Below are 22446 nucleotides of genomic sequence, written 5' to 3' on the forward strand. Positions count from 1 at the left end.
ATCCGCCCCGGACCGTGAACGAAAGGGGAGGGGCCGACTAACCCCCGTCCTAGATACGACGCGCAGCGTGGTGGTGATGAACGATGACTGACCACCGAGCAGCTGTGCTCGCGATGTTTATTCAATGAGGTGAACCAATGTTGCCTACCGAGCTTCGGCAGGCCACTGAGCCTAGCAGGCCAACTAAAAATATGGCTGGGGTTACATCACACGATCGTCACACCCGCTTACCCCCAGTTTGTTTGTCCACGCAAACAACACAAACAAAAAGTGTTAACCAGGCGAGTAACAGTCCGGTGGCCTCCGCTGTCGAGTACTCCGCCTGGGCACGGGTGTTGACGATCCGGGTGTGGCAACGCCGGGTGCTTCCTTCCTGAGCCAGTTGAGCTCCATCTGGAGGGTCAGCAGTGACCGGCCTTGAAAATGGCGCCGAACTTGGTAGTGGCTCAACTGGTGCCGCACAACTGGCGACGCTTGCCGCCTCTGGTGCTTCGCTGGCAGCGACCGGTGTTGCCGTTGGCCCCCCTGCGGGCTGGCCTTCTGAAGTGGCGCCCAAGGTTGCAGGCTGGGTCACGAGGCGAGGCCGAACATACATGGTTGGCGTGCCGGTGCCACGTGTTCCCGTCCGGCATGCGGACGAGCAGCGATGAGGCGCTGGCAGGAGATAGCACCTCTCCGGCGGACCAGGGTGGACCAGGACGGAAATTCCTGGTGAAGACCGGAGCTTCCGGCTCCGACAAAGGCCCGGGACGGCACCCTCTGTCAGCAGCCTGCTTCTGCTTCAACTGTTTCAGGAGCGCTGTGGACCGGAGGTCCGGATGCAGGATGTCCAAGGGTGTCTTTACCATCCGACCCAGCAGGAGCTCGCAGGGGGCACGGCCAGTGACGTCGTGGGGCGTGGTCCTGTACTGAAACAGCGCCCGAGCAACCTGCGTCCGGAAATCTCCAGCCGTACACTTTTTCTGTTTGTCCTTGATTGTCTGTACTGCCCGCTCGGCTGCACCGTTTGAAGCAGGGTGGTACGGCGGAACCATCATCCGGCGAATTCCGTTCTTTGTCAGCCAGGCCAGGTACTCTGTGCTGGCGAAAGCGGGGCCATTGTCGGACACGATGACGTCCGGCAACCCCTGGGCGGCGAAGACCTGTCGCAGCGCCGCAATGGTCGTGCCTGCTGAAGGAGTGGTGACAGGTAGGACCTCCACCAGCTTCGAAAAGGCGCCCACCACTACCAGGAAGTAGTGGCCCTTGAAGGGACCCACAAAATCCACATGTAAGCGGGACCAAGGTCTCTGTGGGAGTGGCCAGGGGGTGATCTCCACATGACGTGAGGCCTGCTGGTGCTCCTGGCAGGCCTGGCAGCTCTGCAACCATGTGAGCAATGTCCTGGTCCAGGCCAGGCCACCAAACGTGAGACCGGGCCACCATCTTCGTCTTTTCTACACCAGGATGACACGCGTGCAGCAACTGCAGGACCCTGGACTGGAGACTTTGTGGGATCACCACCCTGGAAACCCAGAGTAGGCAGCCCTGCTGCAGGCTCAGCTCGGCAGCCTTGTGGCTGTAAGCCTGCTGCACCAACTCCTCCCCTCGGGACACCGCCTTGACCACCTGGGACTGGACTGGATCCCGACTGGTCGCCTGTGACACCGCAGATCTGGAGAGTACCTCCGGGTACGCGTGCTCCAGCATGAACAGTTCGGCAGGCTCTGGAGTAGCAGCTGGCACCTCCGGCAGGGGCAGGCGGCTAAGGGCATCAGCAGGTCCCAGGTCCTTTCCCGGACGGTAGACCAGCCGGTAGTTGTAGGCCGCAAGCCTCAAGGCCCAGTGTACCACTCGAGGCGAGGCCTGCACGGGAACCGCCTTGTCCGGCCCCAGCAGACCCAGCAGCGGCTTGTGGTCCGTGATTGCCTCAAATTCTCTGCCCCACAGGTACTGGGTGAAAGTGCTCGACCCCGAACATGAGAGCCAGGCCTTCCTTATCCAGCTGGCTGTAACGTTGCTCTGCAGCAAGAAGCCGACGGGAAGCAAACGAAACAGGGCGTTCCTGGCCATCGTTGTCCCGGTGCGCCAGGACGGCTCCCACGCCGTACGGTGACGCATCTACTGTTAGGACGACATGCTTGTCCGGATCGAAGTGCACCAGCACTGGAGCCTTGGTGATTAGCTCCTTGCTGCGCTGGAATGCCACTTCCTGCTCCTTCTTCCAGGTCCACTGCTGACCATCTCGAAGTAGAAGATGGAGGGGCTGTAGATGCGCCGACAGGTTCGGTAGGAAACTCCTGTAGAAGTTGATGAGGCCGAGGTAGCTCTGAAGCTCCTTCTTGTTGTGAGGCTTTGGCGCCTTGAGCACAGCATCAACTTTGCTGGGGACAGGCCAGCCTGGGAAATGACGTGTCCCAGGTACTCAACGCTGGGGGCCAGGAAAATGCACTTTTCCAGCTTGAGTTTGAGACCGGCGTCCTGCAATCGTGCCAGGTCGTTGTGCAGGTTCTGCAGGTGGTCCCCGTCGTCGGTGCCAGTAACCAGGATGTCGTCCAAGTACACTGCCACGTGCCTCATTGTCACATGTAAGAGGCCGCCGGTGGCGCGAAAAAGAAGAGGAGCACGCAATGCCTGGTGTTCGGAACGGCGCGAGCGCGCGAGGCGCACGAACCGAGGCATAGTCGAGAGATGAACGGCGCTGTCCGTGGAGTTTCAACGTGGCACCGGGTCAGGAAGGTCGCATCTCCAGCTATGCTCTGGCGACGGGAGACTTGGGGGTCTGGTTGAGTCCGCGACGCTGGCCGTCCAAGGTGTGGCCGTCGACCTCGGCAAGTTCGGGCGAGGCTCCTGGACGGGCTGCAGCTTCTCACGGCAGGACCAGGCACCCCAGAGAGCATCCCCCTTCTGCGGCAGACCGGCACGTTCGAATCTCCTCGGGACGACACGTCGGCACTTCTGAAGAAGTTGCGACGCATCTCGACGCTAGGCCTAGGCAGGTGGGCCTAAGCAACGCCGAACGCCATCGAGCCGACGAGCTCATCACCGACGAGCCGACGAGCTCACCGCCGATAAAGAGACAACGCGAGGCGTCGGCACCTACGGCACTCTCAACGCTTCCGACGAGCCCGACACGTGTGCGACTAGAACGTCGAGACGATCCGTAAGAGACGATCACGTTTTGTTCACGACGCAGTTAGGCCGGGGCCAAGGTGGCCAGACTTTGACGAGTCACCGCTAAGACTGACGTAGAGACTCTAAGACGGAGTTAGGCTCCGAGAGAGAGATAGATTATCTTCTGGTAGTGTTGTATTTAGCTAGTTTTGCATTTTCTGTTGAGTAAGCATTTTAGTTTTGAGTTATGGTTTTAGTGTTGCGTGCCGCGTGCGTTCACCGTCCCTGTACATATTAAATCCTCGTTTGCTGTGCCGCCAGTCGTGTCTCTCCTCCATCGAGAGTAGCGCATGCACGCAACTCTCCACACTCCCAAGTAAAGGTGACAAATATTGGCGAGCCTGCCAGGATATCCATTCCAGGATTGATACGGCCCAGTCACCGATACTCAGGAGCTGTAAAGATGGAGTGGGAATGTTTGGCGGCGGTAGCGAAGGATTTAAATATGTCGAAGGAGGAGACGATGGCGTTTTTTGAATGCACGCAACAAGAAAAGGAAAAACAGCAGAAAAGCGAAAAAGAAATTTTGGAACTTAAGTTAAAACTAGCGGAGATGGGCGCGAGTTCTCGTGACGGCGCGAGTTCACCCGGATCGGCGTCATCCAACTCAACTTCACCCAGACCAAAGCAAATTTGCCCTAGGAAATTAATGGCTCCTTTTGATGAGCGTAGGGACGATTTAGATGCGTACTTGCATCGTTTTGAAAGAATAGCGGTCGGGCAAGGCTGGGCAAGGAACGAGTGGGCTAGCGCCTTAAGCCTGTGTCTAGTTGGTGAGGCTTTGAGTGTGTTCGGACGGATGCCCGCCGAAGAGAGTCTAGACTATGACAAGGTGAAAAACACTTTATTACAAAGATTCCGGCTAACTGCTGAGGGTTTCCGCGAAAAGTTCAGGTCATGCAAGCCGGAAGACGCGGAAACTGGAAAACAGTTTGCATGTAGATTGACAAACTACTTTGAAAGATGGATGGAGTTGTCAGAGGCGAACAAGACATATGAAGGGGTGCGGGACAAGGTCGTAGGAGAGCAATTTCTCGCCAGGTGCAGCGACAGTCTGGCGGTATTCCTCAAAGAGAGGAAATTAAAAACAGTGGAGGAGATGGCAGTGCACTCAGATCAGTTTGTAGAGGCGCAGGGTCTAAGAAATTTAGGAAAGAGTGGCAAGGATGCGCCGATGGCAGCTGCAGGTGAGACGAGGAATCGGGGTCCAATGAACAGGCAAGGGACGCCCCAAAGATGTTTTCTTTGTAACCGGCTGGGACATATAGCAATGAACTGTCGGGTGAAGGATAGTAGACGTGGTCCACCAGTGGTTTGCCAGCTATGTCAAAAGAGAGGGCATGGAGCGCACGAATGCAGATCAGGATACGCAGACAAAGCTGCATGCATGATGAAAGGTAAAGAGGGTGAGCCGAGAGAAAAGAACATGCCCGTGGTGGAGGGAGAAGTTCAAGGACGCAGGGCCACGGTATTGAGAGACACGGGGGCGAACACAGTCTTAGTCAGGGAGAGTCTGGTACCATCCGAGAACATGACCGGCTATTTCAAACCAGTCATGTTGGCGGACAGGTCTGTTAAGTATTTACCAGAGGCGCGAGTTCAAGTATCAACACCATATTTCACAGGAGTAATCACAGCTAGGTGTGTAGAAGATCCTCTGTTTGACTTGATTTTGGGAAATTTACCAGGGGTGAGAAGGGCAGATGACCCAGACCCTAACTGGAAGAGGACAGATGATTTAGAGGAGAGGAATAAGCCAGAAGCGCCAGAAGAGGAGACACCTGAAGTAGAGGTAGCAGCGGAAGTACAAACGCGAGCTATGAGTAAGAGTACTAAACCCTTAACACCATTACCAGTCACGAACATTAAGGGGTTGAGCATAACAGCGGCCGAATTAAAGGAATTACAGGAGAAAGACGAGTCGTTGCAGAAGTGCGTACAGAAGATAGGAGAAGTAGTACGAAGGAAAAGAAGTCGAAACATGGTGGAGTTTTTCAAGAAGAACGACTTATTATACCGGAGATGTGTGTTCAATTCGGGAAGAGAGGTTCAGCAGTTGATGGTCCCAAAGGAACTGAGAGAGAAAGTACTGAAGTTAGAGCACGATAACGCAATGGCAGGCCACCAGGGAATAAAAGACTCTTTGGAAAAAATAACAGAAGATTTCTTTTGGATCGGGGTACAGAGCGACGTGAGGAGATACGTCAGGGCATGCGTTGTATGTCAAAAGACAATGGCTAAGGGGAAAAACGAGAAGAAGACTAGTGTTTGCATGATGATTGCTGAAGGGAAGGACGCAGACATACTAGATAATGCCCGTGACGCCGTAAAGAAGCTCATGACTAGAGAGCCCTTGATTCAGGTTAACCGGGATAAGAGGATGGACAACATCCCGATCGAGGTCCATTTACCCGAAGAGCAGAAGAGAGTAAAGAAAGAAGTAGTTCCACCTCAGAAAGATAGGAAGTTGATAGGTGCAGTTGAGTCCAGGGAGCATCATGCACCAGACACGATGGAACATTGGGACTCCGAGAAAAAGGGCGAAGGAGATAGATACCCAAATCGCCCTAAACGTGTAACGCGCAAGCGCGGAAGATGGAAAAGAAATAGGGCAGGTGCAATGGAAAGAACGAAAAGGAAAACCATGTAGGACTGGCACGCGGAAGATTCCAGAACTTGTAAATGTGTATAGAGAGGAAAGAAGTGAAACAGTACCTATGTAGATATAGAGTAGGTAGAGTATTGTAAAACATGCTATGATGCAAAGTTTATTCATGTAGAGTGTTTCGAAACATTGAAGTAGTGGACATTGTGAACAGCTGAGTGAAATGCATTAGGTGGTGAAAAGTGCATAAAGTGAACTCTTAAACGCGGTGAACAGTGCGTCTGGTGAACCGTGCGCAACAGTGTGGTGTTGTGTAGTGCATCGAGTCTTCAATAAACCAGCACCAATGTCACTAGGAGGAGTCACAGTCATCGCCTGAACGCCAAGAGTGAGCAGTTTTTTGAGAAAAAACTCTTGAAGAGGGGGCCTATGTCACATGTAAGAGGCCGCCGGTGGCGCGAAAAAGAAGAGGAGCACGCGATGCCTGGTGTTCGGAACGGCGCGAGCGCGCGAGGCGCACGAACCGAGGCATAGTCGAGAGATGAACGGCGCTGTCCGTGGAGTTTCGACGTGGCACCGGGTCAGGAAGGTCGCATCTCCAGCTATGCTCTGGCGACGGGAGACTTGGGGGTCTGGTTGAGTCCGCGACGCTGGCCGTCCTAGGTGTGGCCGTCAACCTCGGCAAGTTCGGGCGAGGCTCCTGGACGGGCTGCAACTTCTCACGGCAGGACCAGGCACCCCAGAGAGCATCCCCCTTCTGCGGCAGACCGGCACGTTCGAATCTCCTCGGGACGACACGTCGGCACTTCTGAAGAAGTTGCGACGCATCTCGACGCTAGGCCTAGGCAGGTGGGCCTAAGCAACGCCGAACGCCATCGCCAACGAGCCGACGAGCTCCTCACCGACGAAGCCGACGAGCTCACCGCCGATAAAGAGACAACGCGAGGCGTCGGCACCTACGGCACTCTCAACGCTTCCGACGAGCCCGACACGTGTGCGACTAGAACGTCGAGACGATCCGTAAGAGACGATCACGTTTTGTTCACGACGCAGTTAGGCCGGGGCCAAGGTGGCCAGACTTTGACGAGTCACCGCTAAGACTGACGTAGAGACTCTAAGACGGAGTTAGGCTCCGAGAGAGAGATAGATTATCTTCTGGTAGTGTTGTATTTAGCTAGTTTTGCATTTTCTGTTGAGTAAGCATTTTAGTTTTGAGTTATGGTTTTAGTGTTGCGTGCCGCGTGCGTTCACCGTCCCTGTACATATTAAATCCTCGTTTGCTGTGCCGCCAGTCGTGTCTCTCCTCCATCGAGAGTAGCGCATGCACGCAACTCTCCACACTCCCAAGTAAAGGTGACAAATATTGGCGAGCCTGCCAGGATATCCATTCCAGGATTGATACGGCCCAGTCACCGATACTCAGGAGCTGTAAAGATGGAGTGGGAATGTTTGGCGGCGGTAGCGAAGGATTTAAATATGTCGAAGGAGGAGACGATGGCGTTTTTTGAATGCACGCAACAAGAAAAGGAAAAACAGCAGAAAAGCGAAAAAGAAATTTTGGAACTTAAGTTAAAACTAGCGGAGATGGGCGCGAGTTCTCGTGACGGCGCGAGTTCACCCGGATCGGCGTCATCCAACTCAACTTCACCCAGACCAAAGCAAATTTGCCCTAGGAAATTAATGGCTCCTTTTGATGAGCGTAGGGACGATTTAGATGCGTACTTGCATCGTTTTGAAAGAATAGCGGTCGGGCAAGGCTGGGCAAGGAACGAGTGGGCTAGCGCCTTAAGCCTGTGTCTAGTTGGTGAGGCTTTGAGTGTGTTCGGACGGATGCCCGCCGAAGAGAGTCTAGACTATGACAAGGTGAAAAACACTTTATTACAAAGATTCCGGCTAACTGCTGAGGGTTTCCGCGAAAAGTTCAGGTCATGCAAGCCGGAAGACGCGGAAACTGGAAAACAGTTTGCATGTAGATTGACAAACTACTTTGAAAGATGGATGGAGTTGTCAGAGGCGAACAAGACATATGAAGGGGTGCGGGACAAGGTCGTAGGAGAGCAATTTCTCGCCAGGTGCAGCGACAGTCTGGCGGTATTCCTCAAAGAGAGGAAATTAAAAACAGTGGAGGAGATGGCAGTGCACTCAGATCAGTTTGTAGAGGCGCAGGGTCTAAGAAATTTAGGAAAGAGTGGCAAGGATGCGCCGATGGCAGCTGCAGGTGAGACGAGGAATCGGGGTCCAATGAACAGGCAAGGGACGCCCCAAAGATGTTTTCTTTGTAACCGGCTGGGACATATAGCAATGAACTGTCGGGTGAAGGATAGTAGACGTGGTCCACCAGTGGTTTGCCAGCTATGTCAAAAGAGAGGGCATGGAGCGCACGAATGCAGATCAGGATACGCAGACAAAGCTGCATGCATGATGAAAGGTAAAGAGGGTGAGCCGAGAGAAAAGAACATGCCCGTGGTGGAGGGAGAAGTTCAAGGACGCAGGGCCACGGTATTGAGAGACACGGGGGCGAACACAGTCTTAGTCAGGGAGAGTCTGGTACCATCCGAGAACATGACCGGCTATTTCAAACCAGTCATGTTGGCGGACAGGTCTGTTAAGTATTTACCAGAGGCGCGAGTTCAAGTATCAACACCATATTTCACAGGAGTAATCACAGCTAGGTGTGTAGAAGATCCTCTGTTTGACTTGATTTTGGGAAATTTACCAGGGGTGAGAAGGGCAGATGACCCAGACCCTAACTGGAAGAGGACAGATGATTTAGAGGAGAGGAATAAGCCAGAAGCGCCAGAAGAGGAGACACCTGAAGTAGAGGTAGCAGCGGAAGTACAAACGCGAGCTATGAGTAAGAGTACTAAACCCTTAACACCATTACCAGTCACGAACATTAAGGGGTTGAGCATAACAGCGGCCGAATTAAAGGAATTACAGGAGAAAGACGAGTCGTTGCAGAAGTGCGTACAGAAGATAGGAGAAGTAGTACGAAGGAAAAGAAGTCGAAACATGGTGGAGTTTTTCAAGAAGAACGACTTATTATACCGGAGATGTGTGTTCAATTCGGGAAGAGAGGTTCAGCAGTTGATGGTCCCAAAGGAACTGAGAGAGAAAGTACTGAAGTTAGAGCACGATAACGCAATGGCAGGCCACCAGGGAATAAAAGACTCTTTGGAAAAAATAACAGAAGATTTCTTTTGGATCGGGGTACAGAGCGACGTGAGGAGATACGTCAGGGCATGCGTTGTATGTCAAAAGACAATGGCTAAGGGGAAAAACGAGAAGAAGACTAGTGTTTGCATGATGATTGCTGAAGGGAAGGACGCAGACATACTAGATAATGCCCGTGACGCCGTAAAGAAGCTCATGACTAGAGAGCCCTTGATTCAGGTTAACCGGGATAAGAGGATGGACAACATCCCGATCGAGGTCCATTTACCCGAAGAGCAGAAGAGAGTAAAGAAAGAAGTAGTTCCACCTCAGAAAGATAGGAAGTTGATAGGTGCAGTTGAGTCCAGGGAGCATCATGCACCAGACACGATGGAACATTGGGACTCCGAGAAAAAGGGCGAAGGAGATAGATACCCAAATCGCCCTAAACGTGTAACGCGCAAGCGCGGAAGATGGAAAAGAAATAGGGCAGGTGCAATGGAAAGAACGAAAAGGAAAACCATGTAGGACTGGCACGCGGAAGATTCCAGAACTTGTAAATGTGTATAGAGAGGAAAGAAGTGAAACAGTACCTATGTAGATATAGAGTAGGTAGAGTATTGTAAAACATGCTATGATGCAAAGTTTATTCATGTAGAGTGTTTCGAAACATTGAAGTAGTGGACATTGTGAACAGCTGAGTGAAATGCATTAGGTGGTGAAAAGTGCATAAAGTGAACTCTTAAACGCGGTGAACAGTGCGTCTGGTGAACCGTGCGCAACAGTGTGGTGTTGTGTAGTGCATCGAGTCTTCAATAAACCAGCACCAATGTCACTACGAGGAGTCACAGTCATCGCCTGAACGCCAAGAGTGAGCAGTTTTTTGAGAAAAAACTCTTGAAGAGGGGGCCTATGTCACATGTAAGAGGCCGCCGGTGGCGCGAAAAAGAAGAGGAGCACGCGATGCCTGGTGTTCGGAACGGCGCGAGCGCGCGAGGCGCACGAACCGAGGCATAGTCGAGAGATGAACGGCGCTGTCCGTGGAGTTTCGACGTGGCACCGGGTCAGGAAGGTCGCATCTCCAGCTATGCTCTGGCGACGGGAGACTTGGGGGTCTGGTTGAGTCCGCGACGCTGGCCGTCCTAGGTGTGGCCGTCAACCTCGGCAAGTTCGGGCGAGGCTCCTGGACGGGCTGCAACTTCTCACGGCAGGACCAGGCACCCCAGAGAGCATCCCCCTTCTGCGGCAGACCGGCAGGTTCGAATCTCCTCGGGACGACACGTCGGCACTTCTGAAGAAGTTGCGACGCATCTCGACGCTAGGCCTAGGCAGGTGGGCCTAAGCAACGCCGAACGCCATCGCCAACGAGCCGACGAGCTCCTCACCGACAAGCCGACGAGCTCACCGCCGATAAAGAGACAACGCGAGGCGTCGGCACCTACGGCACTCTCAACGCTTCCGACGAGCCCGACACGTGTGCGACTAGAACGTCGAGACGATCCGTAAGAGACGATCACGTTTTGTTCACGACGCAGTTAGGCCGGGGCCAAGGTGGCCAGACTTTGACGAGTCACCGCTAAGACTGACGTAGAGACTCTAAGACGGAGTTAGACTCCAAGACAGAGATAGATTATCTTCTGGTAGTGTTGTATTTAGCTAGTTTTGCATTTTCTGTTGAGTAAGCGTTTTAGTTTTGAGTTATGGTTTTAGTGTTGCATGCCGCGTGCGTTCACCGTCCCTGTACATATTAAATCCTCGTTTGCTGTGCCGCCAGTCGTGTCTCTCCTCCATCGAGAGTAGCGCATGCACGCAACTCTCCACACTCCCAAGTAAAGGTGACACTCATGCCCCTGAAGAGGTTGTCCATCTCCCTCTGAAAGATGGCTGGGGCTGAGGCCACGCCAAATGGTAAGCGCGTGTACTGGAAGAGCCCCAAAGTTGTCGATATCGTGACATACTTCCAGGAGGCATGCGTCTCTGAGGTCGAGCTTTGTGAACTTCTGTCCCCCGGACAACGCTGACCAGAGATCTTCAATCCGGGGCAGCGGGTACTTCTCGACGGTAGCGACGGGGTTGATGGTGACCTTGAAATCCCCGCAGATCCTGACACTCCCATCTCGCTTGAGGACTGGAACTATGGGACCGGCCCACTCGGAGGTCTTGGCGGGCACCAGGATGCCCTCTCGTTGTAACCATTGCAGCTCCTGGGTGACCCCGTCCTTCAGGGCGAACGGCAGTGGGCGAGGCTTGAAAAAACGAGGCCGGGCTCCCTCAGGAGCGTAAATGCTAGCCGTCGTGCCAGCAAATGTGCCCACCCCCGGTTGGAACAGGGACTTGAAATCGGTCAGGAGGCTTGGGACATCTTTGACCACATGTAAGACAGCCTCTTGGTACTCCGGCAACCAAACGCCCAGTGCGTGAATCCAATTTCGGCCCAGCAGTGTCGGTGATGACCCCTTGGTTAAATAAAGGGGAACGGTTGCCTCCTTGTCACCAAAGCGAACGCTGACCTGGGCCTGCCCCTGGACCTGGGAGAGCTGTCCGGAGTAGCTGCACAGCATCACGCCCGAAGCCTCAACGGACACGTCGGGGAAAGTACGCTTGAACAGTTTCCCGGCCATGACCGACACGCTCGCCCCTGTGTCCAGCTCCATGGAAATTGGGTGCCCACAGACTACAACGGTCAGCAGATACAGTGGCACAGACGACGGAACAAGGCCTGTGTGCCACATGTTGAAGATTGGCGGGTTCTCGGCCACGACGTGGAGCCTGGCCGCTGAAGGACCTGCGCCTGCTGCCGCACGTCTTCGTCGCGAACCCTTGCAACGGCTACCCTGACAGCGGGCTTGTGTGGAACCTGGGCTTCATCCAGGCTGCTGCTGCTATCCGCTGTTCGTCCTCCCCCCTTGGCAAACCCGTGCGAGGTGCCCAGTTTTTCCGCACGTGAAGCATTGTGCTTGGGAGAACTGGCACTGTGAGGGGGAGTGGTCACCACCGCAGCGACTGCACGTAACACCCTTAGTCGTCATCTCGTTGACCGTTGCTTCCGTCGACGGTGAGCCGGTCGCACGTGCAATCTCGCCGGTGTCCTTGGCCGCAGCGTACATCGCCGGCGCTGCCTTCACGACGTCGTCCAGCGAGGTATCAGGAAGCTCCAGGAGTCGTGTCTGCATGGTGGGGTTGTTTATCCCACAGACGAAACGGTCCCGGAGCAGCGAGTCGAGCTGGTCCCCGAAGGCGCAGGCACTCGCTAACCCTCGTAACGCAGCGACGAACTGGCCGAGGGTCTCTACGTTGCGGCGGCTCCGGTTGTTGAAGCGAAAACGCTCCATTAACATTGACGGTGCCGGGCTGAAGTGCGACCGCAATGTGTTGAGCAGCTGACTGTCTTGACATGCGGTGTTGCCGGCTTGAGAAGGTCGAGCAGGAGACTGAAGACGCGGGTCCCGCAGCTGGCCAGGAAAATATCCCGCTGTTTTGCCTCGGGTGTGTCGTTCGCCCAGAAAAACACGTGAACTTGTTCCTCGTAGACTGGCCAGGCGGACCCATCACCCTCGAATGGCTTAAGCCTCCTGTATAGCGGCATGGCGGCAGGAACGGGGGGCGGTGTCTCGCCGCTCTTGGTGGCTTGGGTCGACACGTGGGCTTCCTTCGTTGCCAGTGTCACGATCCGCTCCGGACCGTGAACGAAAGGGGAGGGGCCGAGGAACCCCCGTCCCAGATACGACGCGCAGCGTGGTGGTGATGAACGATGACTGACCGCCGAGCAGCTGTGCTCGCGATGTTTATTCAATGCAGTGAACCAATGTTGCCCACCGAGCTTCGGCGGGCCACTGAGCCTAGCAGGCCAACTAAAAATATGGCTGGGGTTACATCACACGATCGTCACATGCAACAATTCTATTTTATTGAAGGTAGAACTTTGTTTACAAGTAAAGGCATGTCCGAGCACTTTGAATGATAGACAGGGCTTATCAAGGCTGGCCCCAAGAGCAGGAGATGCAAGCTTACCGATCTCGACGTAGATATCAGCTTGGTTGCGTTGTGTGGAGTCCTGCTCTGGTTGGACATTGTTCTCGGCCACGGTGCGTTGCGATGGGTCTCGCTGACGGATGCAGCACACCTTGACACGGTCAGCCCAACCCACAAGCAGGCACCGCTCATCACGCCACGTCAGGATGCACCGATGGAGCTCCGGTTGTTTCAGCCTGCGTGCAACAGGTCCCTGCTGACAACTTGCCACCAAAGACGGTGCCACACGCTGTGCTATCACATAGAGATGGTGAAGTATACATTCATAACTGCAGCTCAGATTAGTGGCACTCATGTGGTGGCTACAGTATTGCCACGAGACAGTGAAGGGGCTGCTACTGTCGGTCGGACGAAGACGACGGCGACGAAGTGGCCAGAGGCGCGCGACAGCCTTGCATCCGTCGCTGCTGCTTGTCCAAAACCTTGTATATAGCCATACTCACTCCCTAAATAAACATTATCCCCGTAACATCTTTGGTGGAGGTGCTGGGTAAACCTGTCAACGTGCCGGCTCCGTCAACCAAGCACGGAACTTCGAAGCGGTCGCCGTCTTGGTTGCTCCGCGATGACCAGTGAAGTGTCGACGGTGCAGCAGCCACCGGCTCCTGTGATTCTTTTGCACCCACAAGACCCGGGAACCTTTTCTGGCACAGATGGCTTGGATGTCGAAGACTGAATCGACATGTACGAACGCGTCAGCAACCGCAACAGGTGGGACCCCACGGTTATGTTAGCCAACGCGATATTCTATCTGAAAGGGACGGCACGCGTGTGGTACCGGACGCATGAAGAAGATCTTACAAGTTGGGACGCTTGCAAGGCGAAGCTGCGTGAGTTGTTCGGCAGATCATTTGACCGACAGCAGGCCGCTAAAAAGGAGTTGGGATCTCGTATCCAGACGACCACTGAATCGTACATTTCGTACATACAGGACGTCCTGGGCCTTTGTCGAAAAGTTGACGCACAAATGGCCGAAGATGACAAGATTTCGCATATTTTGAAAGGAATAGCCGACGACGCGTTTAATCTACTGGTGTGTAAGGACTGTACGACGGTCGACGCCATAGTTAAGGAATGCCAGCGCTTTGAACAAGCGAAGAGTCGCCGCATCACCCGCCAGTTCCTTCGGCTACCTAACACTGCCGCCACATCATCATGCGAAGACCCACCGATGCCTGTACCGGCTACAGCGTCAGAAGATGTAACGCGTATTGTCCGCCGCGAACTTGAAGCTCTAGCTCCTACGGCCGTTCTTCCAGACGTTCAGTCAGCCAACCTGCCCACCGTGTCACTCATAAAAGCAGTCGTCCGCCAGGAGTTCGCGAACATGGGATTATCATCGGCCGTCTGTTCCATTCGTACATCCGAACGTACCCCTGCAAATGTCACCCAGAACCAGGTCTACCCTTCGCGCTACAGAAACCCGGCTGACTGGAGGACGGCAGACGACCGACCCATATGTTTCAACTGCTCTCGCGTTGGACACATTGCCCGTCACTGCCGCAGTAGCTGGTCGTCGCCTTCAAACTGGAGCACTGGATCTTGGCGTCGTCCTGGAGGCAACATTCGACGGTTTTCCCCTCGCTCTGATCCACATTTTTCCGATGCTTCCGATGCCGCCGCTCCACACTCCAGGTTTAGCCGCTCACCGTCCCCACAAGGCCGTCGATCTCGATCGCCGCGACCATACCGGTCATCGTTCCCTGCACGGCCTGGCACCTACGCTCCGGAAAACTAAGCCGTGCAGCTCCCGGAGGTGACGCTGCATCAGTGACCCGATATACAAATCCTCTGTTGACTGTATCTACGCGCCGAAACCTTCTGGACATTCAAGTGGACGACGTTACCGTTACGGCCCTCATAGACACCGGAGCGCAGATTTCAATAATGAGCGCTGCTCTCCGTACTCAGCTCCGCAAAGTGATTACGCCCGCAATTTAGAGCACAGTACGGGTCGCTGATGGCAGCTCGTCTGCCGTTCTTGGTATGTGCACCGCCCGAGTGTGCATTGCTGGCCATCAGACCATTGGTTTGTTTGCCGTGCTTGCGCAGTGTCCCCACGACGTGATCCTCGGCCTAGACTTTCTCTCGACGCACTCAGCCCTTATCGACTGCTCCACAGGTGTACTTCAACTGGAGCTCCCTTTCGACGCCCACGTACTATCGGACACTCCCAGCCGCTTATGTTCTGTCGAGTTCCTCCACCTGCCACCGCAAGCCTCCACGTACGTCCCATTAAGTCCCTCTCCTCCTGTGTGCGATGGTGAATACGTTGTTTCCCCGATTCTCGACGTGGTCCTGATGCACTCTGTCGTTCTCCCGCACACTGTGGTTACCGTACGCGACAACAAAACCTGTCTGCCGCTTTTGAACTTTGGTCTTTCAACCCACGTGCTACCTTGACGATGTCATTGTTTTTTCGCCAACATTTGACAGCCATCTTCAGCGCCTCTCCACCATTCTCGAGGTATTCCGCAATGCCGGTCTCCAACTCCACGCCTCAACATGCCGTTTCGGACGCCGTGAAATAACCGTACTTGGCCATCTCGTCAACGCGACAGGTGTCCAGCCCGATCCTGAAAAAGTTCGCGCCGTGAAGCATTTTCCTGTACCTTGTTCGGCCAAAGACGTACGCAGTTTTATAGGATTGTGCTCCTATTTCCAACGTTTTATTCGTAATTTCGCCGACATTGCGCGTCCCCTTACTGCGCTCCTCAAAAAAGACGTTGCTTTTACATGGGGCTCACCCCAAGCTGCTGCCTTTTCGGCGCTTATAGATGCCCTGACGACTTCCCCTATTTTAGCACATTTTGATCCGACTGCTCCGACGGAACTTCGCACAGATGCCAGCGGCCATGGAATCGGTGCCGTCCTCGCTCAGCGTCAGAGCGGCCACGACTGTGTTATTGCGTACGCTAGCCGCCTCCTGTCCGCACCGGAGAAGAATTACTCCATCACGGAACGAGAGTGTCTTGCTCTTGTCTGGGCTGTCGCCAAATTTCGTCCCTACCTGTTTGGCCGCACCTTTACCGTCGTAACTGATCATCACGCCCTCTGTTGGCTTTCTTCGCTCAAAGACCCTACAGGACGCCTTGGTCGTTGGGCTTTGCGCCTCCAAGAATACTCGTTTTCAGTGGTGCACAAGTCCGGTCAGCTTCATCAAGATGCCGACTGTCTCTCACGGCATCCCGTGGATTCCCCTGACGTCTCCGAGCAAGACACCGACGCCTGCGTCTTGTCTATCTCGGACCTCGTTAATATACGGGATGAACAACGCCGCGACTCGGCTTTACGGTCTATCATCGACAGTCTCAACTCCACCACACCCGACCCTTCCCTCCACTTGTTCTTCCTTCAGGACGGCACCTTATACCGCCATAATATGCATCCTGAGGGCCCTGAACGCCTCCTTGTCGTGCCTGCCCATCTGCAGTCAGATGTCCTTCGCCAGCTTCACGATGAGCCCACTGCTGGTCACCTTGGTGTCACTCGCACTTATGATCGCGTCAGGCGCCGTTTCTTCTGGCCTGGTCTCTATCGCTCCGTCCAACGATATGTCGCTAGCTGCGACAAATGCCAGCGCCGCAAGAGGCCAGCTATGTTACCTGCCGGTCTGCTTCACCCTATAGACATTCCCGCCGAACCATTCTTTCGTGTTGGGCTCGACCTTCTTGGTCCCTTTCCAACCTCGACATCAGGCAACAAGTGGGTTGCCGTAGCGACCGACTACGCGACGCGATACGCCATTACCCGTGCCCTCCCAACCAGTTGCGCTACGGATATCGCCGACTTTCTCCTTCATGACATCATCCTGCATCATGGTGCTCCTCGACAGCTTCTGACCGATCAAGGCCGATACTTTCTGTCTCGCGTCATCGATGACATCCTTCGTTCCTGCTCTACCCACCACAAGCTCACGACGGCTTATCACCCCCAAACGAATGGACTCACAGAGCGCCTGAATCGAACTCTGACCGATATGCTTTCCATGTACGTCTCCGCCGATCACCGCGATTGGGACGCTACTTTGCCGTACGTTACTTTCGCCTACAACTCGTCCCGACATGACACTACTGGCTACTCCCCGTTTTATCTCCTGTATGGACGCGAACCTTCCCTGCCTCTCGATACTTTACTTCCTGTCAGCTCAACCACCACGTACGTTTGCGACGCCCTAGCGCGCGCCGACACAGCTCGCCAGATCGCACGTGAACGGCTCACAGTGTCTCAGGCTTCCCAGAAAGCCCTGTATGATAGTCGCCACAGAGACGTTTCTTACTCCCCAGGCGCTCTCGTGCTACTGTGGTCTCCGTCCCGCCGCATCGGTCTCTCCGAAAAGCTATTGTCCCGCTACGATGGTCCTTACAGGGTGCTACGTCAAGTAACCGACGTTACGTATGAGATCGAGCCAGTCACCGCACCAGCGCCGTCTACGCCCCCAACCTCTGCTATCGTGCACGTTGCGAGACTTAAGCCATACATAACTGGACCCTCTGGTCTGTCGTAGCAAGCACCGGGTCGGCGCTCTCGCGCCGGGGGGGGGGTAGTGCCACGAGACAGTGAAGGGGCTGATACTGTCGGTCGGACGAAGACGACGGCGACGAAGTGGCCAGAGGCGCGCGACAGCCTTGCATCCGTCGCTGCTGCTTGTCCAAAACCTTGTATATAGCCATACTCACTCCCTAAATAAACGTTATCCCCGTAACAGTATTCACCCGAATCTAATGCACACCTTTTTTCCGAGAAAATGGGTACAAAAATTGCCTGCACATTACAATCGGATACGAAACCAAAAGTGCATTCATAGCATTGGCAACAGCCTATTTCCAGAGTAATCAAACGCAGTGTTATCGCCATCATAGGATGGCAACAGAGCATGTTTTCGTGAAGGTTGCTGTGAGTTCACTTTGGGCTCAACTACGATCTGAAGCGGTATTCTCAGTCAATCACTTTCGGAGATACAGTTGAACCTGTTTAAAACGAACTCGATAGTTCCCCGAAAAGTGTTCGCTATATCAGTAGTTCATCATATTTGAACTCGCCCATAAAAACGCACAAAAATTAACCGCACTGAAGCTGGCATCAGCAGTTACAATTCGGCAGCATTTTGGTACGAAAACCAGATTTTCAGCGTCATTTTTGTTCCTGGGGTGTTCCCGCACATTAGCTGGAAACTTCCGTTAGAAATGTCCATCTTATACCAGTGTTACACAGCCACTTTTGATCGCAATTGAGCCCAATATGGATAGAAATTCTCGACCACGATTGGCTTCCTTCCGCACATTGAGCAAAGAAGCCAACCACGGCCGAGAAATTAGATGCGGAATGGGCTCGATCACAATCACAACTGCACTGTGTGACACCCATATAAAGAACGCAATGTGGTGTCGTGTAGCTATTTCAAAACAGTGCCCTGTTTCGATCACCTGTCATTTCGAAACTGTAAGCACAGCCGGCAATTTTTATTTGAAAGCTGGTGATATATTTTACTACCAGCAGGACATGACTGTATTCTGCACATGTGAGCGAAGCATTCTAGTTGGCTGGAAGCGAAAACTTCAGAAACTACAGCAGCATGCCACCATTCTGCGAAGGTCTCGGACATCATGGTCTTGGCATTATGACTGTGCATCAGCCACACAAGAGCCGTAAAATTACGTTATCCATGTCGTTTCGGGCGAAAAAAATGCGATGTTCGAACGGTAAAACATCACCGCAAACCATTATCAGCAATCGGCAATGCGTAAACGAAGCGCCGCTGAACCGTGATGTCCTGATAACGGTGTAGTAACAGCCGACTTTTTGCAACATTGTGTGGAGGCAGCGTGGTGCAGCATTCTCGCCAACTTGGTCCGCATCGACAGGAACGCTTGAGTGGCTGCTGTTCCGATGGTGGAAAGACATAGATGGTCATTCCAAATCGTTGAAACAGGCTTAATGTACATGGTGCCGCACGGACAAATGCGCAAAAACGAGAGTGACGCCGTCACGGCTTCAGATATCGCACCGGCCCACGCACCTGCGCATGCCCCACGCCATGCTGTTCATGCTGTACGCGGCACACCTCAGCCCTGCAGGCATGCCTTGAAAACGTGTGACGTGCGACCTTCTTCGCGGCTTCCAAAACCCGCTCGAGGCGGTCGCTCGTTCATCTCGAAGGCCATATCATCGCTGCGGTTGGATTGCAGCGGTGCGCATGCTGCCTTGCACCTAGTTTAGTTGTGGTTCCATGCCTTGGTACTTTGCGTGTGCCCTCTTTTTACCCTGACCAGGTTCGACGGGTTTGTTGTAGCAGTACAGTGATTTAAAAAACGTTCTTTATATCCAGAAGCAGTTTCCACAGGGAGGGTCAGAAAATCCTAAATGCACTACAATGTGGTTGTTATAACTGATAGATTGCTATATCTGGGATCGTTATAAGTGGATTCGACAGTACTATCACTTTCCCGAGATTTCACGTGGCAAGACATCAAATGCGACGGCGTAAATGGCTGCTGTCGAGCTACGAGCCTGAGTTCTACGCACAGCTTCCATGCCAGAACGCCACCACCATCCGCACATGCCGCCAAGCCGCCTGCGTCCCCTCTCTGAGCCGGAGCTGCTATGCTCTGGTCGCCCGTTTGTCGGTCAACACCATCAACATTTTGGTGAGACGAACGCCATTTCTCTCGTCGCTTTGCCACCACCCATACCCAACTGTTGCGCGCGCTTACACTCACGGCCAGCCTGAACTCGCATGCTGTTGGTACTTTTAAGTGTTTAATTTATGCATCTCTTTTTACACTTGTATTAAAAGTTTTGTGTGCGATTTGGAACAAACGGCTTTGTCCTTAATTGGGTTCTCAGAGGCTCTGCCTCACAAAACGGTCTGAAACAATAAAGAAAGAAAAGAACCTCCATCACAACCAGAAAGCAATTTGGGAGCAGTGCTGTCAGCGAAATTGGCACGGTCCATTCATGTTTCGGAGGGCGGCCCGGCATAGAGCTATGGGCGCAGCCCATTTGTGTTCGGAGGGGTAGAAGGGTGATGGGAGAGAGACGCACGAGGCTGGCGACACAGTTAAGGCTGGAAAACAGGTTTTATTGTATGGGCATGCGGTGGCCATTGGGGTGGTGCCGAGGGTGTAGTGACTCGAATTTCTCTTTATTTATTTTTAAGGATTTCACATTCGATTACCTTTCAGCATGGACAACCAGCAGCCAGACTGCATCGTTATAACCAATAATGCAGCATGGGGCATTATAGTAAGCGGGTTATATCGCCACAGAAAACACACAAAAGTTGACGATGCAGCAGCTTCTTATTGTTATAATCGATATATTGTTAAAACCGGTACAGGAGTGCGACTGCCCAAAGTCATTCGGAGCAATTTTTCGAGCAAGTAAAATTGCGTTTTGGACCAGTTTGGAGCTGACAAAATTGCATTTTGGAGCAGGCCAATCTGAATTTTGGTGGAATAATGGAATATGGCAGCACACTTCGAAACCACGATGAAACAGAGAATCAACCAACACAAACCGCGTAGTAGAAGCACGCTTTGTAGCTATAGCGTACTAGAATATGGAAGAGTGGGTTCAGCTGCAGCACGGCGTTTGTTTTCCTGTAAAGCCGAAAACATTGGTGGAACTACAATAAAACTATATATTCCCGCGCTGACGCTCATGGTGATAGCGGAAAATGTTCTCAAATTACTGCTGTTGTTGTATTTACTGATACTGCTGTATTTCCAGATTGCGTTCCTCGGTGCCGTATCTCCGTGGATTCTCGAACCTCGGCCGCGCAGTTCTGATCAAGCATTTCTGTTCCTGATTCCAAAAGTGCAAGGATGGCCAAGTTTGGTTCCTTCAGCTACTGGCGGTTGGCAACATGGCTCATTCACTGACGCCCCCGCAAGATATGAAGAGGGATATATAGGCCAGCCAGGCACCACTTCGGTTGGGCACGACGCCGCTGAAGGGATGGGACGCTTACCGCTGCTGTATTTCCAGGTTGGTTACTTCAAAGATGCTTCCTGTCTAAAAAGCAGCCATTACTGCCTTGTAGCGGTGTCGTGCCCGACCGATTTGCGTGATATGATGCGTCGTTTATTGCTGTTCTTTTCATGCTTGTGCAAGAAATCTGCATGTCTGTTGTTGCTTTCGGGTGACATTGAATCAAATCCCGCCGCACCTAGTGTGGAACAAACACTTGAACTTGTCCTTGAAACTGTGCGTAGGCTAGAAGTTGGTCAGAATACATTAATCGATGAAATTAAGTGGCTGAGAGAAAAGCAAGATGCAACCGAGAAAGAAATTAATGGCTTGACCGAGAGAGTGGTCCCTTTGGAAGCAAAGCTTGTTTCATATGCCCCTACACTAGCCAACTCCTCGGATCATGCTGCTGGTTCATTTGCGAATCAACTTCAGGCAGTTGTGTCAAGGTGTGATGAAGCTGAGAACAGAATGCGACAGTGCAATCTGTTGTTCTTTGGAATTCCCGACGAGGATAAAGAGAGCTGGGCAACTACAGAGGGAAAAGTTATTGCCCTGTGCACACATAAGTTGGAAACGACAACTACTAGTTCTCAGTTTGAACGTGTACACCGGCTGGGAAAATTTGCTTCAAATAAATGTAGGCCAATAATTGCTAAGTTTATGTTTTTTAAGGACAAGCAGGAAATCCTCACCCGTGCACATAAGCTGAAAAATTCTGGGATCTCTATTAGAGAAGATTTTTCGCTGGCTACACGACAGGCACACAGGAAACTGTTACAATTTGCCAGAGAACAGAGTTGCCCTTATAAATTGAATGTCGACAAACTTCGTATTGATAATATTACATATACTTACGACAGTGTTTCTGACTCTGTAGTAACTGCTCGATAGCTAGTTGCCGATGTGCGCAGTGCGAAAGTGCAGCGGCCATCAACTTCACGTGCACCTTCATTTTCAGTATCATTTACTAACATCCGCAGTGTGTTGCCAAAACGTGTCCTGCTTGAATCATATCTTGAAGATAGTAAGCCCGATGTTGTATTGCTGACCGAGACTTGGCTTCACGCCGATGTATGTGACTCCGAGTTATATCATACTTCTAACCAGTATGCCATTTAACGCCATGATCGTGCAGATAAAAAAGGTGGCGGCGTGTTGATAGCCATCAATAAAACTATACCTTCCTTTCTTTTTGACACTGACTCTGCTCTTGAAGTAGTCTGGGTAGCTTGTCCTACGTTATTCTGAAAGTTATTGATGGGTGTATGTTACCGCACACCTGCCTCTGACCGCCTGTTTGTATCTGATCTTCAAAAAACTATTTCCAGGGCTCTTCAACAGTTTCCCACTAACAAAATCTACCTAGTATTTGGTGATTTTAATTTTCCTGATATTAATTGGTCTCGCTTGTCATCATCAAGCAGTGAATCAAGTGATTTTATTGAGCTGTGTTTAGAGTTTAATCTTACCCAGATTGTTACAGAGTCTACTCACGGCACTAATATATTAGATCTTATCCTCACAACAGA

The 22446-nt window shown here is 52.7% G+C and overlaps 1 protein-coding gene across 2 annotated transcripts in view; it reads right to left on the bottom strand.

Annotated features, from left to right (window-relative positions):
* LOC119441395 (vacuolar protein sorting-associated protein 41 homolog) overlaps positions 1–22446 on the bottom strand; it is a 153711-nt gene that overhangs the window by 87888 nt on the left and 43377 nt on the right. For both annotated transcript variants that reach the window (XM_049661225.1, XM_037706019.2), the window contains exon 9: positions 12923–13119. In XM_049661225.1, the coding sequence (XP_049517182.1) occupies positions 12923–13119 (197 nt within the window). The remainder of the gene's footprint in view (positions 1–12922; positions 13120–22446) is intronic.

Source organism: Dermacentor silvarum, chromosome 2 (assembly GCF_013339745.2).
Source record: "Dermacentor silvarum isolate Dsil-2018 chromosome 2, BIME_Dsil_1.4, whole genome shotgun sequence".
In the NCBI taxonomy this organism is placed as follows: Eukaryota; Metazoa; Arthropoda; class Arachnida; order Ixodida; family Ixodidae; genus Dermacentor; species Dermacentor silvarum.